Source organism: Coffea arabica, chromosome 3e (assembly GCF_036785885.1).
Source record: "Coffea arabica cultivar ET-39 chromosome 3e, Coffea Arabica ET-39 HiFi, whole genome shotgun sequence".
Lineage (NCBI taxonomy): Eukaryota > Viridiplantae > Streptophyta > Magnoliopsida > Gentianales > Rubiaceae > Coffea > Coffea arabica.
The window spans coordinates 3,557,002-3,571,597 of NC_092315.1; the positions used below are offsets into that span (position 1 = coordinate 3,557,002).

Sequence of the window (14,596 nt, forward strand, 5' to 3'; positions counted from 1 at the left end):
TAGAGTTCACTATCACAAACAACATTCAACACAAGCATCTCCAATGATAAACTAACAATTCATTGTTCTATTTCATTTCATTAGTAATCCATATTTCATAACTAATATAAGTTCATGACTAATCCAATCTAGTTAACAATGAGGTATTTTTTTAAAAATAATATTTGCATCATATTTTCCTTCTCCTTGCACGTGATATTTTCTTAGAATCAATTTTATAACAATAAATGTTTAAATATAACTAAAAGAAATGAAACCAAAATCGGAATCAATTTAAACTTTAATCGGATTCATATCGGAGATTCAAAAATCGTAACCATAATTGTAACAGTTCCTATAAGGGTTGGTTGAGATTCTATCTTTCAGAAGAATTGAAACCGTTGGTTGTTAAATTTGAACCAGTGATTCTGAAGTCGTGATCTTGTTCAGTTCACATTGATGCAGCAAAAGATGGGCGGAAGTTTAGCGAGTATGATTATGCACGTACCTGACTTAAAGAAAGGAAGTTCTTGGTGACAGATCAGGTCAGATAGTACTCCATAATTCTCTATTTAGGGAGGTCACTTCCTTCTGAAGCTATTATTAGTCTTAATGATGCATCAACGTTGGCACTGGAGCAGCAGTCTGGGAATTGAATTGGTTCACATAACAAAGGACGTTGCCTTATTTGTCTGTCTGGATTGGGCATGGGTGCATGAACAAAAGCAAAGTTACTTCCCCCTGGCAATGGCGTATGTAAAGATTACGCTAACTTTTTGCCTTCCTATCTTGCTACATTTTGAGAAATAAGAATTCTTCATATTGTTTTGTTCTTTATTGTGAGCTTTTAGCCCTGGCTTTTGTTCTGACAATGATTCTACTTAATGGGTCTCTCAAATGTGTCACCACGACAATTTTCCGAAAGAGTATCAGATATTCCTGAACAATATACAAACATAAGGTCTGTTTGGTTAGCACGATTTGCCAAAAAAAAAATCAAATATTATTAATTTTGAACTACATTTTTTCATCTCGTATACATTACGTCACAAAAAGTGTTATAGTGTTATTATAAATAATTTTTTTTTCAAATAATCTCTTATCCAAATACACATGATTGTTGCTAAACACTTGTGCTTAGGTTATACATAAATAATATCGATCCACTAAATGGATGTTAAATCCTGCCCGGTCGAATTGCTCAACTCGGTGTGATTTTAGAAATTGCACAAATGGATGGGGTATAGAATTAGTTCCGTGGATGCCAATCGATGCTATACAATAAGTTGCATCCACGTCTATTTGCAGACGGCTTCGGCTTGGCTGGTCTTGTGCAGACTCAATTGAGTTCGATACTACTTGAGAAGAAAGCAAGATGAGAGGGGCTCAAACCATCAGCTGTGGATGTTGATTATTGTCTAATAAGTCCAATAATTATGTGTTATATTTTTGGTTCAAGAGAGACTCTTAAGAAAACTTGACGAGTTCGAGAAAGTGCTTAAGAACGTTTTGATAATGTTAATCCTTGTCGAACCCCTAGCATGTACTAGTCTCTTGTCTGTAGTGTTATTAGACTCAAATCAGACCGATCGGTCTGATTAATCCGATCGTGAACCAGTTTTCTTTTTGAATTGATTTGTAACATAAAATTACATTGATAAAAAGTTAGTTAAAACTATCAAAAATCGATTAAATCAGTTATCCGATTAGACTGATTGATTTGATTCTCAAACTTTTATTTCTTGTTTTCCCCAAATATAATTTAAATTACCTAAATTGTAAAATTTGATTTATTAATAGGAATAAGAAAACGCCACCACTTAACTTAAACATCACAATCACTCGTTTCCCTAAATGATTTCTAAATCAAGAAGTTTTCATCTCTATAATCTTATCAAATTAGTATCAGTGATTTTAATTTGCATTAATTTGCATTAATTTTATTTTTCAAGTAGTTTTGGAGAATGGACATGTTTTAGGTGTGAATTTACATTTTTATATATAATTTTTAGGTGTATATTTGATTGCATGTCTAATATTTTTGGAACATTTTGTATGGTTGTCTGAATATAACCAAAAACTTAATTTCAATATTTCTCAAACTTATAATATAAAATAATTACAATATCATGTTGACATCAGCAGATTTTTAAGAATGGTATGATTGATCCAACTAGTTGACCCATGACCCAATAGTTTAGTTAAGTTACTATTTGGTCCGAATTTAACAACATTGCTGGCATGCTTTCCAACTCCAACAGGAGAAGGTGTTTAGTACCCCAACATAAGAAGGTGTTCAGTACAAAATTAGAGCCATACACAAAATTGGCATAGGATTGTGCATCAAATGGAATCATTAACTCACAGCAAAAACATTTATAACTAGTTTGGGAGTTGCGGATAGAAAAGAAAAGAAGAGAAAGGTTAACTTATGAGAGAAAAGAAAGGATAAGAAAAGAAGATATGAGATTTTAATATTATTTGGGAGTTTATGAAAGATAGGATATGAATTTAAACACATTGGTCAATAAAAATCTCATTCAATAGCTTTTCAAGGATAGAATGAGCAATTTCAAAATTTTTTGTAGGCTTTCTGCAACTTTCCTTTGCTTTCTGCCCGATTTGGGATGAATTTTTTTTAACTGTAGCTGGTCTCTATTTCCTTCTAAATTAGTTGTTTTCTTTTCTTTTCTATTTCACTAAAACTTCCAAACGTTGAAAACATTTAACTTTCTCTTCCCTTCTTTTTTTTTTTTCCTGCTCAAATCTTATCTCCCAAACTAGCTATTAGGCATGGAATAATTCCCTATCACGATCATACGGAGGTTCATGCTGCAGTTTTAAAACATTCAGTTTTTACCTTAATTACGGGAAATGAAGGAAATTTTGTACTGTACTACATGAAGTATTATGTTAGTCCTAACATAGGTCTACATGGACTATATACTACATTGGCCCTATGAGCCCGTTTGGATTGTCATTTTCTGGAAATTTTTATAAAAAAATATATTATAATAATTTGATATGTGTGGGATAAAAATGTAATAAAAAATATGTTCATTAAAAATGTAAAAAATTTTTTGAAGAAAAATGGCAATCCAAGTTTTTGGAATCAGTCAAGTCTAAGCATGACTTTTAAGTTATATATATATGGAAAAAAAAAAAAACTCTTGGCATGAATTTGCTGGTTCAACGTTTGTTTCACATACGGAGTGTTTTGCACGTCTCAAAAGGAGAGTGGGTTTTCTGCAACCTTCAAATGCTGATGAAATATGAGAAGGACCGCCACGTAGACTCCTGGCCGACAAAAACAATAGGCGCAACAAAACCCTATTCCATCAGTTTTATGCAAACTTCGATACATAGACTGACGAAATTGTCCTTTTATAAAATTTATCATCCAGTATGCAAATCAATTTTTTTTCTTCATGCTGTTTTAAATGAAAAAAATTACCTTGCACTTTTTGTCCTATGAGAAGGCTTAGGCCTTGTCAGGATTGCAATTTTTTAGGGAAAAAATTTTACTTTTTTTTATAAATATATTTTTCAATCATTCTTTTCTTTTATATATATATATCAATTATTCTCTATAAAAATTATTAAAAATAGCAATTCAAATAGAAATTTCGTTAACGTTAAGAATATTAAAAATGATTGCTTTTCTCAACCATCCCACTCTAGCAAATAAAATATTGGTTTGTGATCAACAAATTGAACTATTTTATTCAACAATACATGGGGTGAACAAAATGCCTAAATATTAACTAATAAAACAAAGACAGATAGAACTAGAATAAAGAGAACAATGATGTAAATGTCATACATGATTTTATTGGTTTACAAGTAACAATAAAGAGAATAAAATTGAAAATTCATGTATAAAATCTAAGCTTGAAAACTCTCCAAAATAAAAAGTTACAAAATATTCTAAAGAATTATTACACCTTTGCCTATCAGTTCTTTTCTTCTAAATTGTTCTAATTATTATATGTAAGTTCAATTAATACCTCTTCCTGTTTACACTCATGGCATAGCCACAAAAATCAACCTAAAACCAAAATTAATTCAAAATATAATGCCAACACGCCAATGTCAACCAAGGACTAAGGACTACGGAGAGAAGAGAGAAAAGGAAAGAGAAGAAGGGCAATTTGGTACTGTGAAACTACTCCATACGTGTCATCCATGTATTGTACTCCAGTGTACACCGTCCACAGCATCAACTTACATCATCCTCAATCCTCATCATCCCCAATCCTCATCATCTCATCTCATCACATCAGCATAGCGTTTCGAAATACTCATAATAATAATAATTCATATTTTTTCTCCCAAATTTGAGAAGTCATCTCTCCAAACTCTCTTCTAAACCTTCTTCTTTAAGTTCTCTCTCTATTTCTTTCTCTCTAATTAATGACTTTGATCAGATCCAAACATTTGCTATTACGACTTTTCCCCAATTTCCATTCCCATTCCCATTTCTTCCTCAAAATTCACATTTTAATCACAAAATAAGTACTAGTAAAAATCTATTGATATATTGTACATATAGATATCTGTATATACAGTTCTATCTGTATATATTTCAATTTGTGTGTGTGTGTGAGAGAGAGAGAGAGAGAGAAAGAGAGAAAGAGAGAGGTGGAAAAGAGCAATGGGAGGAGTTCCTTCGACACCGCGGTGGGGCAGTGCGGCGGAGATGAGACCGGCGGAAACGGCGGAGTACCTGATTGGAGCATTGGTTGGAGAGAAGTCGTATCCGCTAGCCTCTGATTACTGGCAGAAGCTTCTCGAGTCTCCTCTCCATCTCCGTTGGCCTTCTCATCGTGTTCTTCAAGCTTCTCAACTCTTCGGTTAGTTTAAAGCTCAAGTTTTCTCTCTTTCGTTATTATGTTTTATTATTATTTTAATTTTTCTTTATTCCTTAATTTGATTCTGATTGATTTAGCTTCATAGCTGCATTGTGAAATTTAGGTTGGAGAACTGTAACAAACCAGTTTCTATTTTGTTCAAGTGTTTAAATTATGTAATTTTGCTAAGTTTTGTGCCTTAATCGTAGTTTTGAAGTTCCTGTTAACTAGTTTCATGCTTACTTTAGTTTAGGGTGCTTTAAAATCCAATTTTTATGGATTTCTGCTATAGGATTACCACAAAAATGTTGATTGAGGGATAATTGCGTGCATTTTTAACAAAGCTAATATTTGAAGATGTTTTGCTTGGGAACAAGCATTGATGTATGGTAGTATTAGGTTGATGGATGCTGCAAATTATGCATGTGAAGAGATATTTGATAGGTTAGCGTGTTATGGCTCTAAGAATAATTATCGTATGTGTTTCTTCAGTAATTAATTGTGCTATTTCAGGGGGACACGTGGAGGTAATGTACGTTCTTGAGTAATGCTTAGTGCTCTCGTGCTATTACACGTAGCAATGGAAATGATCGCTATACAGTGCTTGTTGAGGGTAACATGGTATGAGATAGAGTTTCTAGTTGAAGAGAGTTTTGAAGGATTATATTGTACGTATGACGACTTATGCCACTTTTAGAACCTTGTGCGTCTCCATATACATCATGCTGCATTCACGTTATTTTGAATGCCATAAATGCATGTGGTTAGTTGTACTTGGAGGTGTAAAATGTGGAAAGTGTTGCCAACGTTGTTTAGTTGTGCCTCTTTAAAACCTTTTGGATGTTGACTGAAGTTAAAGAGCTACTTGCACTGGCCTATTTGGTAGTGCCTAATCAGATTGTGGTTGTTTCTAGCTGGGCTGCATGTTTAGTAACTTTTAGATAAGGCACTTTTTGTACGACATTCACTAAAATAACTTATGAACGGCATTTATTAACAATCAGAGACCTGAGCAAATATCATCTTCCGTCTTTGCTAACATCAAGGATTGTTTTATATCGCTAGGCCATTGTCATTTGATGCTGCAGCTATTATGTTAACCAACTTGATGTTAGTTTAGGAAATTCTGCAAGCTGTCATACATTAATTGATTTTCCAGTGTGCCTGCCTTTGGCAACTAATTATGCATTCGGTCTCCAAGTTTTTAGTAAACTAACTGAAAATGATAGTTTATTCTTGGACCTTAATCAACTTCTGAGCCATTTATTTTGCTTGCTTTTTCCCATCTTGCCCCACCCAAAGAAAGGAACAAACAAAATTGATGATGAGGGCTCTGTGATCTCTATCCCTAATTATGTGGCTTTCAAAGGAAGATTTACGAACTTTCCTATTTCTCGATGTTGTTTAAGATACATTTAAAATCATTAAACTAGCTTGCGTGAAAGGTAAGAAGAGGACTGAGTGATATATTTTTTGGCCAATGAAGGAATTTCAGTTTTACATCTGGTTTGAATCTGTTTTGAGTGAGGTGGCCCATGATCTTTAACTTTTATTTTGCTGTGATAGTTTTGCTGATCGGCAATCTTTGTCTGAGCTTCTGTTGATTTCTGCAGCTCAGAACAACTGTAAAACAAGACACCTTGCCAAGATTTTAGTCCACCTAGCATGGTGTTTGCAAGAATGTGTGTCTGCTTCTGGTGTGCCCTCAGCAGCTCTTGTTAGAGCTCTTAATGCATTATACATCTCCTCTGTGTTCCTGAAGTACTTCATTGAGAATGCCAAAAGTGACCACTTTGAAGAATTGCACCTATCTCTAGATGAAAATGAGGCCAAACCAACTAGCTTCTCAAAAGGTGATCCATTTGTGCCATTTTGTTCTTATTTTGATTGTGACTATTACTTATATTTTGTGCCTTTAGTTGATCCACCTTCCCTACTCTCCTGTCTGACAATCCAACCCTTTTTTCTAAAGGAGGAGGTCCAGGTAGATTCCAAGTGAAGATAGTTTATGGAATTTTGTTGGCAGAAAATTGTACATTTTCTTAATTAGGAACTCTACAAAGATATATTTTCCTAGTAAAGCCTTTCTCATCACTGGTTCTTATTTCGTCTTACTTTTGAAGCAGATCAAACTATTGAACAGCTGGTCATGCATAGTGTGCTTAGTTTTCTAGGAAAAGTAGATGTAAGGTATGTTGGTAATAATTCACTAATATCTTTTTTCCAAGATGATAGTATTATAGTGCTAACTAATACCTGTTTCCAACAGCACCAATACATATCTTCTACACCATGAACTTCTTAACTTCATGCTCATTGCAATGTCAACCCAACTTCTTAGTGGACCTTCACCAGGTCCAGATGATAGCCACCCTTTTATTGATGCTATGATGGTTCAGGTAACTGGGAGAAAGGTTGCTTTTTGGCTTGCTTTGTCTCATAAGTCTGTTATTATTCCCTTTGTTTTCTATTGATATTTCTCTTCCATGCAGGAAAGCTCTTTGGTTAGTTTGGTAGTCTCTAAGCTACTTCTAAATTACATCAGACGACCTAACTTCCCCATTGATAGTTCATCTTACAGCATATTCTCAGAAGTAAATCAGACTGGTGTGCTACAGAGAGTTGGCTCTGCAGCTGGTATATGAAAATTTCTCTTTCTTGCAAAATTAACACTAGTCATCACTTTCTCCATTTGTCTTTGTTTTTTTGCTCAAAATTTCTAAAAGAAAATAAAGAGAGCTGCTAGCTCCTCTCTTAAACATGAATAATTGGTAGAAGATAACATGTACTTATTCTGATTTATTGCCCAAACACAAAGTGTTTCCAAACACACATCTCTAGGTGCAAATCTCCCTACATGTATTTCTCGCAATGCATTCAGTTTCCATCAAGGTGGTTGTTGCCTCCTTGTACTTCAAATAACCAATATGTGGTGTATAACGATCTATCTAGTTGATTCATCATCAGATTTCAGATGTTGTTAAAGTTTGAATAGAGAGTTTCCTTGTCACAAGTTTTCTTTTATATACTACTCTATAATAGAATTTTTTAAAATGGCATGTGTTTAAGCTATTATCTTGTTTCATAAGCAAATCTATTACCATTTTTTGGGTTAAGGTTTTCTAATGATATCTGGTGGATGTTTAAGAAAAATATTTCGAAACTTGAGCTTTGATATGTATGATTTGACATCCTCTTTTGAGGTTTAGCATGTAACCTGTGTTTTATATACTACAGTATTTAAATTGATTTTCCTAGCACTCGATAAAACAACTTGTTGTGGCTTGCAGCAAATTTTGTGCTATTGCCGTTTAATCTCTTTGTTGGTTCAAGTGGAGAAGCTACAAGAAGTCCTTTGGCAGAGAATAGTCTTAATGTTCTACTTATCCTTATCCATTATCGGAAATGTATTGAAACGGATTATGTGAAAGATAGAGGTGATCACAGCTCAGAACCTCTCCCAAAGGAAGACGCATGTTTTTCTGAAAACCCTTACTGCAAGGCCTTAGAAAATGCTCAGGATATTGAATGTAAGCCTTCCCTCTAGTTGTCCTTTGAATGCTGTCTTATGTTTGTATGATTTTGCATTTCTCATCTTCTGCCTGCAGTTGATCGCCTGGACGTTGAGGGGAATGTTCAAAATGGTCCTCTTGTGAGATTGCCTTTTGCTTCTCTCTTTGATACTCTTGGCCTGTAAGTATGAATTATTTCTTCTCAGCATGGAACTGCATTATTTCCACAAAGTTATGTCTTGCATAATGTTCTAATTGAGAAGCTTATGAAAAATTAAATTTGGCTCTGTGATGCTGAAACAATGACTAGGTGTCTGGCATAATATTGGGCGTCGTTGGTAACTTTACTTTTTTTACAGTACCTTTATATGTAAATGGCTGGTGAACCTCTGTTTTGAAGTTTCAGAAAGTATGAATTTGCTCTTCTTCTATATGTTTACACCAAAGTTTCCAAGTCACAGTTTAATTAGGTTTGATAGTTTTTTTTTTTTCAGAAACTTAAAATAGCTGTATCTCTTCAGGTATTTGGCTGATGAAAGATCTATCCTCCTACTTTACTCAATGGTGCAAGGGAACTCAGCTTTTCTAGAATATGTTTTGGTGCGAACAGACCTCGATACCTTGGTACGGAGTCTATCATTTTTTCTGCTTGAAATTTTGAAGTTGAGGTGATATGAGAGAAAATATATACCGAAAGAAAGTCATTACTTAAAGGAAACAGTATATGACAAAAATATAGGGGGAAAAAAAGCCTAGCTTTAAACAATCTGGCTTCAGAGTAGTACAGCATATGATATACTATGTCAAAGAGCTTTATCTGTTGAATTCGTCTTCCTAATGAATCAACAGTTGATGCCCATGCTGGAAACGCTTTATAATGCATCAAGGAGGACATCAAATCAAATTTACATGGTGCTGATCATCCTTCTTATACTTAGTCAGGATTCCTCTTTCAATGCCAGTATTCATAAACTGGTGAGTATTGCCTCTCTGAGCTTGGAACCAGTGTGAAGGTAAGGTATTGATTTACTAATCGCCTTGCAGATGCTGCCTAATGTTCCATGGTATCAAGAACGGCTCCTCCATCAAACATCTCTTGGTTCTCTTATGGTCATAATCCTCATCAGGACTGTGAAATACAACTTATCTAAGCTCCGGGTATGATTTGAGGCATCTTTAATGGACACACTCTTCTTCCTGCTTCTGAGTTCCACTATATTCCCCGGTGATGGATCGTTAAATGGACGTGTCATAGAGCCATTTTTTTATCACTGGAAGAATTGAATGCTTTGTAGGGAATTTTAGATGGCTATTACGTTTGAGAAAGATGAGATTAGCTTAATTGTAATCTGTAATTGTTTCCTGTATTCTATACGGATATTTCATTTTAACCAACTATATGCTGCCATCATTTTTGATGGATATTGTGAAGCAGGATGTTTATCTCCACACAAATTGTCTTGCAACTCTGGCAAATATGGCACCCCATGTTCATCGGCTGAGTGCTTATGCATCACAGCGGTTGGTCAGCCTGTTTGATATGCTTGCACGAAAGTATTCTCTCGCTTCGCTTCGCTTTCTTTTGAATTTATAACTGTTATCTAAATGATTATTCTGCATTCTTGGTTCCATGCCTTAACCTTTCAGTTGGAATTCTGTCTCTTATTGGTGATTTCAAAATTGAAACAATGTCTAGGTACAATAAATTAGCAGAAATGTCGAATAACAAGATGCATATGCCTAATGGTGAATCAAGAGAAGAAGACAACCTTCCAGAAGATACGGTATTGCAGTTCATGGCCTTAATGCTTTACAACTAATCTCTGTTTGCATACTGTTTGTATGCATATTGTACAAACAAACTTATTCTTATTTGTATTACTGCAGACTGCAGAACTACATATTTATACTGACTTCTTAAGAATTGTTCTGGAAATATTGAATGCAATCCTGACGTACACTCTGCCGCGGAATCCTGAGGTATTTTTGTTTAGCTTTTCTCTGATCTGTAAAGTTGTTCTTACTATTTCTGTTCATGTGGATACAAGTAATACTTCTTAATTGTTGCATTTTTCAATGCCTGTTTCCATCTTGCAGGTTGTTTATGCAATCATGCACAGGCAGGAGGTCTTTCAACCTTTCAGGAATCATCCCCGTTTTAACGAGCTGCTTGAAAACATATTCACGGTATGTGCCTTGGCTATTAAAATAGTCTTAGCTCGTATTTTTGGCTGGATCAATTTGAGTTTATGATGATAATGGATGTTTAAGATCTCTATACTTCAGCTGCACTTTGACATCGTACTTACGCACATTTGGTTTTGTAGGTTTTGGACTTCTTCAATAGTCGAATGGATGCTCAAAAAATGGATGGTGAATGGTCAGTGGAGAAAGTACTTCAGGTTATAGTCATCAATTGCCGATCCTGGAGGGGTGAAGGCATGAAGGTGTGAAACATATGCTTGTCTTACTGCTTAATCCATTATAATACTTTTTATTACTGTACTTTAATGCGTCCATCCATCACTTATTATTTCTTAATTCTTATGAATTCTAGTTTAATGCTGAACTCTTTCTCTTGAATAGATGTTTACACAGTTACGTTTTACATATGAACAAGAGAGTCATCCTGAAGAGTTCTTCATTCCATATGTGTGGCAGCTAGTTTTGTCCTGCAGGTAAGCATTTGCTCCTTGCTATCATTGTTCTCTCGAGAAGTTTTTCAATGGACTGCAACGTAGTGAAGCACTTGTAGAATGTAGCATCCTCTTTAACCCTACCCCCTGAGGGAACTGCCCCCTTCCTATAAGGGGGAAAAAGGACTGAATGAGAAGGATGGAAGATTGTTTAATGTCTAATTATGTGAATTGCATTTGTTTTTAAGAACATAGTGAATTCATTATGCTTCATTCTGTCAAATTTTGATTTGTGGTGCTTATCTATTAGTTGTTAGCTGGCCGTTGAGTAGATTGAATTGAACAACAGTCTGGTAGTATATCATAGTCCGTTCAATTTTTTTTTAAACTCAAAAGACCCGCATCAGTCAACTGATTCCGCTCTTACCTCTTTTGCAGCAGTTTCAGTTTTAATCCCAACAGCATAAATTTGTTTCCAGTTGACCTGCCACTGGAGGTGAGTATTTTATGTTTGTTTACTTTTGGCTTTTGGGCATTGAAATGTCAAATTTTAATTGTTGACTCTGAATTTAGTAGACGAAATTGAACTGAAATGTGCGTACTGATTGCTTAAGTTTTTTCTTCCAGACTTTATGTTGTATTCCTTGTTTTGGTGTTTGATATCAAATCTTGATTTTGTCGGCCAGAAACAGGATAGCTTTGTGGGAGAGGACGGTCAAAAGCTTCAAAGCGGTGGGCTTAATGGTCTTGAACAGCAGGTGGACGTATTAGTCTGATAGATCTATCCATCGTTAGAAAACCATGTTTGTGTAAATAGATACAGGCGATATGGTAAATGTATTCTTGTCATTCTTTTTTGTTTATATAACCGAAGAGTGTAGAAAGCCTTCCCTTGATGGGCAAGTTCTCTTGCCCCTGAGCCATCACCATTGTAATGAATAAGAGTTGCGGCTCAAATTTGGTTGCATGATATAGTGACGACGCTCTTTTCTCAGTTTTGGCAAAATTGCATCTGTATGATTGAACATCCCACCGCCCCCCCCCCCCCCCCAACCCCCCAAACCCACAAAAACACACCACACACAAAACCCAAAAAAAAAAAACCCAAAAACAATAAACCCAAGCGAAGAAATTAAAATAAAAAAGAAAATTGAAAGGAGGAGTTGTTTAGTTTCTAAATTTCAATATATAAGCTTTATCCATTGTAGAAGTTGTGGCAAGAGAGAGCTTTCGTGTGATGGGAGCAGTCTTTATTGTTATTGAGTTAAAGGGCTAGTGTTAAATAATTAAATTGAACGGATTCTGCACAGGAACATTTTCTGAGGTGACTAGGCATGTTCTGATTACGTGGTGGTGTCTACTGCTCTTTCTTTCTTCCGTTATTAATGTGCTTTAGGAGCTTGTGCTTGAAAATAACACAGATGAATATTAATAACACAGATGAATTTCAAATTCTGAATTTACTTTATTCCGAAGTACGTTCTTGCAAATTCCATAGAGACAGATGCTCCACTATAATGCTGAACCATGATTATCTGTCTACACAAGGGCACCTCCTTTGAGATATTCAGTGAACGCAAGAGCTATCAGGCCTAACATAGCAAATCTGCCATTCCACAACTCAGCATCTGAATTCATGAACCCCCCACCCTCTGCTTCAGCCCTGACCCCTCTAAAAAGAGGGATCAAGGAAGCTGTAGACAGCAAGACACTAGTCCCAATGAACCATAGCAGCCCACCATCATTGATCTGAGCGAACAGATCCTGACCCTTGCCTAGCTCTACACCTATAGCTGCAACAAACCCTATCATGGCAAGCCGGCCATTTATCCTCTCTGGTCCAGGCCCGCTGAACGCAAGAACGTCTTCAAATTTGGTGCTGACCTGATGCAAAGTGAAGATTCGTTAGTATCCTCCTATATATATATATATATATATATATATATATATGCATTTCGTTCAATTTATGTTACAAAATGTAATCTATAATAGATATCCTTAGATGCAATTTATTTCAAGAAAAAACTTGATCTTAGCTCGCAACCTTTGGTTTTGGGGCAGGATTAGGCCGGGCAACATTTGGCTGGGTTGGCTGAGGAGCTGCGTCTGCTGTCTCTTTATCATTTTCCTGCTATATCAAAAGGAAGCAACAGATCAGCATTTAATTCTCAAAAAAAAAAAAAGAAAAGGAAATTGGAAAGATTCTAGAGACTGACTTCAGCCATGCTTCTGACTCTGAAGTTGGCCCTCTTTGGCAGATGAAGCCCACAGCTTAATCGAACAACTTGGTTTAGCTCCCTTCGGCTGAAGACTCCGGCAACTGGGCTACCGAGAAAAGATTGCATGGCAACTGAGGCAGCCATAGTATCCCCACTCTTCTATTTGCAAGCGCTAGAAATCAAAACAATCTAACAGCAATCAGAAGCTCCAAAGGCAGTAAAGGAAGCGATGAAAAATGGTTTCAGCAGTTACAAATTTAGCTGACTAATCCTAAGATTCCTGAGACAACAAGTTTCGACATGTGTCGATCTTTATAATGCATGGGGGCAGCCAAGGTGAGAAAGGTGGTGGATATTTTGAATCCACGTAGTAAGATGTGGGCCTTTAAAGGTACTGGAGTCACGTGGGTGCATATGGTCCTGTAAGTACATATTGGAGTGGGCAACAGCAACGCCATGACCATAAGTTTCAATTGCAAAGCAGGCTTGGCAAATGAGGCCAATATTGGTCTAGGTAGTCTCTAGGGCTTTCTAGAGTAAACGCCAAACCTTCAAGCTCAAGAAGTGGGAGTTTGCTTCCAAAATCTTTCCCTTCCAAAACTGGTGGTTTGATTTGTTGTATAAGCTGTAAGCAATTAACGAGGACTGCCAAGTAAAGGTGCAATCGAATCGAATTGATCCCAATTAATGTCATCGAGTTCGAGCCTGAACTCGAGTTCGATTTGATATAACAATGTTGGAGATTGAATTCGACTCAATCGAGTATGAATTTTTATGATCGAGTTTGATTCGCTAGATTTATCAAATTCTCGAGTTTTAACACGTTAACTTTCGATATTCGATTTATTTGACTAATCAAACAATTCGAGATAAATTTGAACGAGTAACTAAACTGCTCGTGAATTATTGGGTTGATTTGCAGTCCCATTACTAAAATACCAAATATGTGATGCTGTGTTACATTTATGGTTTCGCATTAGCACATTGACGGAGTTAATAGTATTGGAGAGTAGGGAAATTTGTCTTCAGCTTTCTACCTAAAGAATGGATGGTGCCTTGCCCCATCGAATTTTCAGCGAATTCTGACCCGTCTTGACGTGTGATATAAATGACACCAATTTCTTTTTTCTTTAAAAAGATTCATATAATTTTAAATCACTTTTTTAATACATATCCATCATTTTTTTTATCATAGTGATAGTATTAATATAATTTATTCTAACCTAATTTAAGGAGACAGAGAGTCTAATTGAAGAAGAACTCTGTTGAAAACAGCCACATTCAAATGTGAGCCATAATCAAGTGAGATATCAAAAATTGATCAACACCAAAACTTTAAAGTTTTGGAGATGACCAACAGCTTAAGAAGCTGTCGGCATGTTACATATCCATCACAATTA

At 35.6% G+C, this 14,596-nt stretch overlaps 2 protein-coding genes across 13 annotated transcripts; one reads left to right on the forward strand and one right to left on the reverse strand.

The window, feature by feature from the left end:
• The first annotated feature begins 4,258 nt into the window (after positions 1-4,258).
• Positions 4,259-11,971, forward strand: LOC113736185 (uncharacterized). 11 transcript variants are annotated; one of them, XM_072084378.1, is made up of 19 exons: positions 4,259-4,832; positions 6,443-6,682; positions 6,802-6,861; positions 6,956-7,019; positions 7,099-7,228; positions 7,322-7,466; positions 8,120-8,359; positions 8,438-8,522; positions 8,863-8,965; positions 9,191-9,316; positions 9,386-9,499; positions 9,774-9,895; positions 10,038-10,125; positions 10,229-10,321; positions 10,439-10,528; positions 10,669-10,788; positions 10,928-11,019; positions 11,416-11,473; positions 11,670-11,971. In XM_072084378.1, the coding sequence occupies exons 1-19, from the start codon at positions 4,634-4,636 to the stop codon at positions 11,751-11,753; spliced, it is 2,253 nt and encodes a 750-aa protein (XP_071940479.1). In that variant the 5' UTR covers positions 4,259-4,633; the 3' UTR covers positions 11,754-11,971. The 11 variants fall into 11 exon arrangements, with proteins under 11 accessions (XP_071940479.1, XP_071940477.1, XP_071940480.1 ...); XM_072084376.1 differs by having other exon boundaries at positions 11,419-11,473; positions 11,664-11,971; XM_072084379.1 differs by having other exon boundaries at positions 11,419-11,473.
• A 447-nt stretch (positions 11,972-12,418) lies between these two features.
• On the reverse strand, positions 12,419-13,483 carry LOC113736588 (early light-induced protein 2, chloroplastic-like). Of its 2 annotated transcripts, none has more exons than XM_072084385.1 (3): positions 13,194-13,483; positions 13,022-13,105; positions 12,419-12,861 (listed from the first exon to the last, which is right to left on the reverse strand). In XM_072084385.1, the coding sequence occupies exons 1-3, from the start codon at positions 13,338-13,340 to the stop codon at positions 12,517-12,519; spliced, it is 576 nt and encodes a 191-aa protein (XP_071940486.1). In that variant the 5' UTR covers positions 13,341-13,483; the 3' UTR covers positions 12,419-12,516. The 2 variants fall into 2 exon arrangements, with proteins under 2 accessions (XP_071940486.1, XP_027119440.2); XM_027263639.2 differs by having other exon boundaries at positions 13,022-13,108.
• Between the last annotated feature and the right edge of the window lie 1,113 nt (positions 13,484-14,596).

Bases quoted from the DNA above. Each gene is read 5' to 3' on its own strand.
- LOC113736185 (XM_072084374.1), top strand. From the start codon at position 4,634: ATGGGAGGAGTTCCTTCGACACCGCGGTGGGGCAGTGCGGCGGAGATG. The intron at 7,229-7,321 runs GTAACTGGGAGA...TCTTCCATGCAG, and splicing joins TTGATGCTATGATGGTTCAG to GAAAGCTCTTTGGTTAGTTT. The intron at 9,317-9,385 runs GTGAGTATTGCC...ATCGCCTTGCAG, and splicing joins ATGCCAGTATTCATAAACTG to ATGCTGCCTAATGTTCCATG.
- LOC113736588 (XM_027263639.2), bottom strand. From the start codon at position 13,340: ATGGCTGCCTCAGTTGCCATGCAATCTTTTCTCGGTAGCCCAGTTGCC. The intron at 13,109-13,193 runs GTCAGTCTCTAG...CTTTTGATATAG, and splicing joins GAGTCAGAAGCATGGCTGAA to CAGGAAAATGATAAAGAGAC. The intron at 12,862-13,021 runs GTTGCGAGCTAA...ACTTTGCATCAG, and splicing joins ATCCTGCCCCAAAACCAAAG to GTCAGCACCAAATTTGAAGA.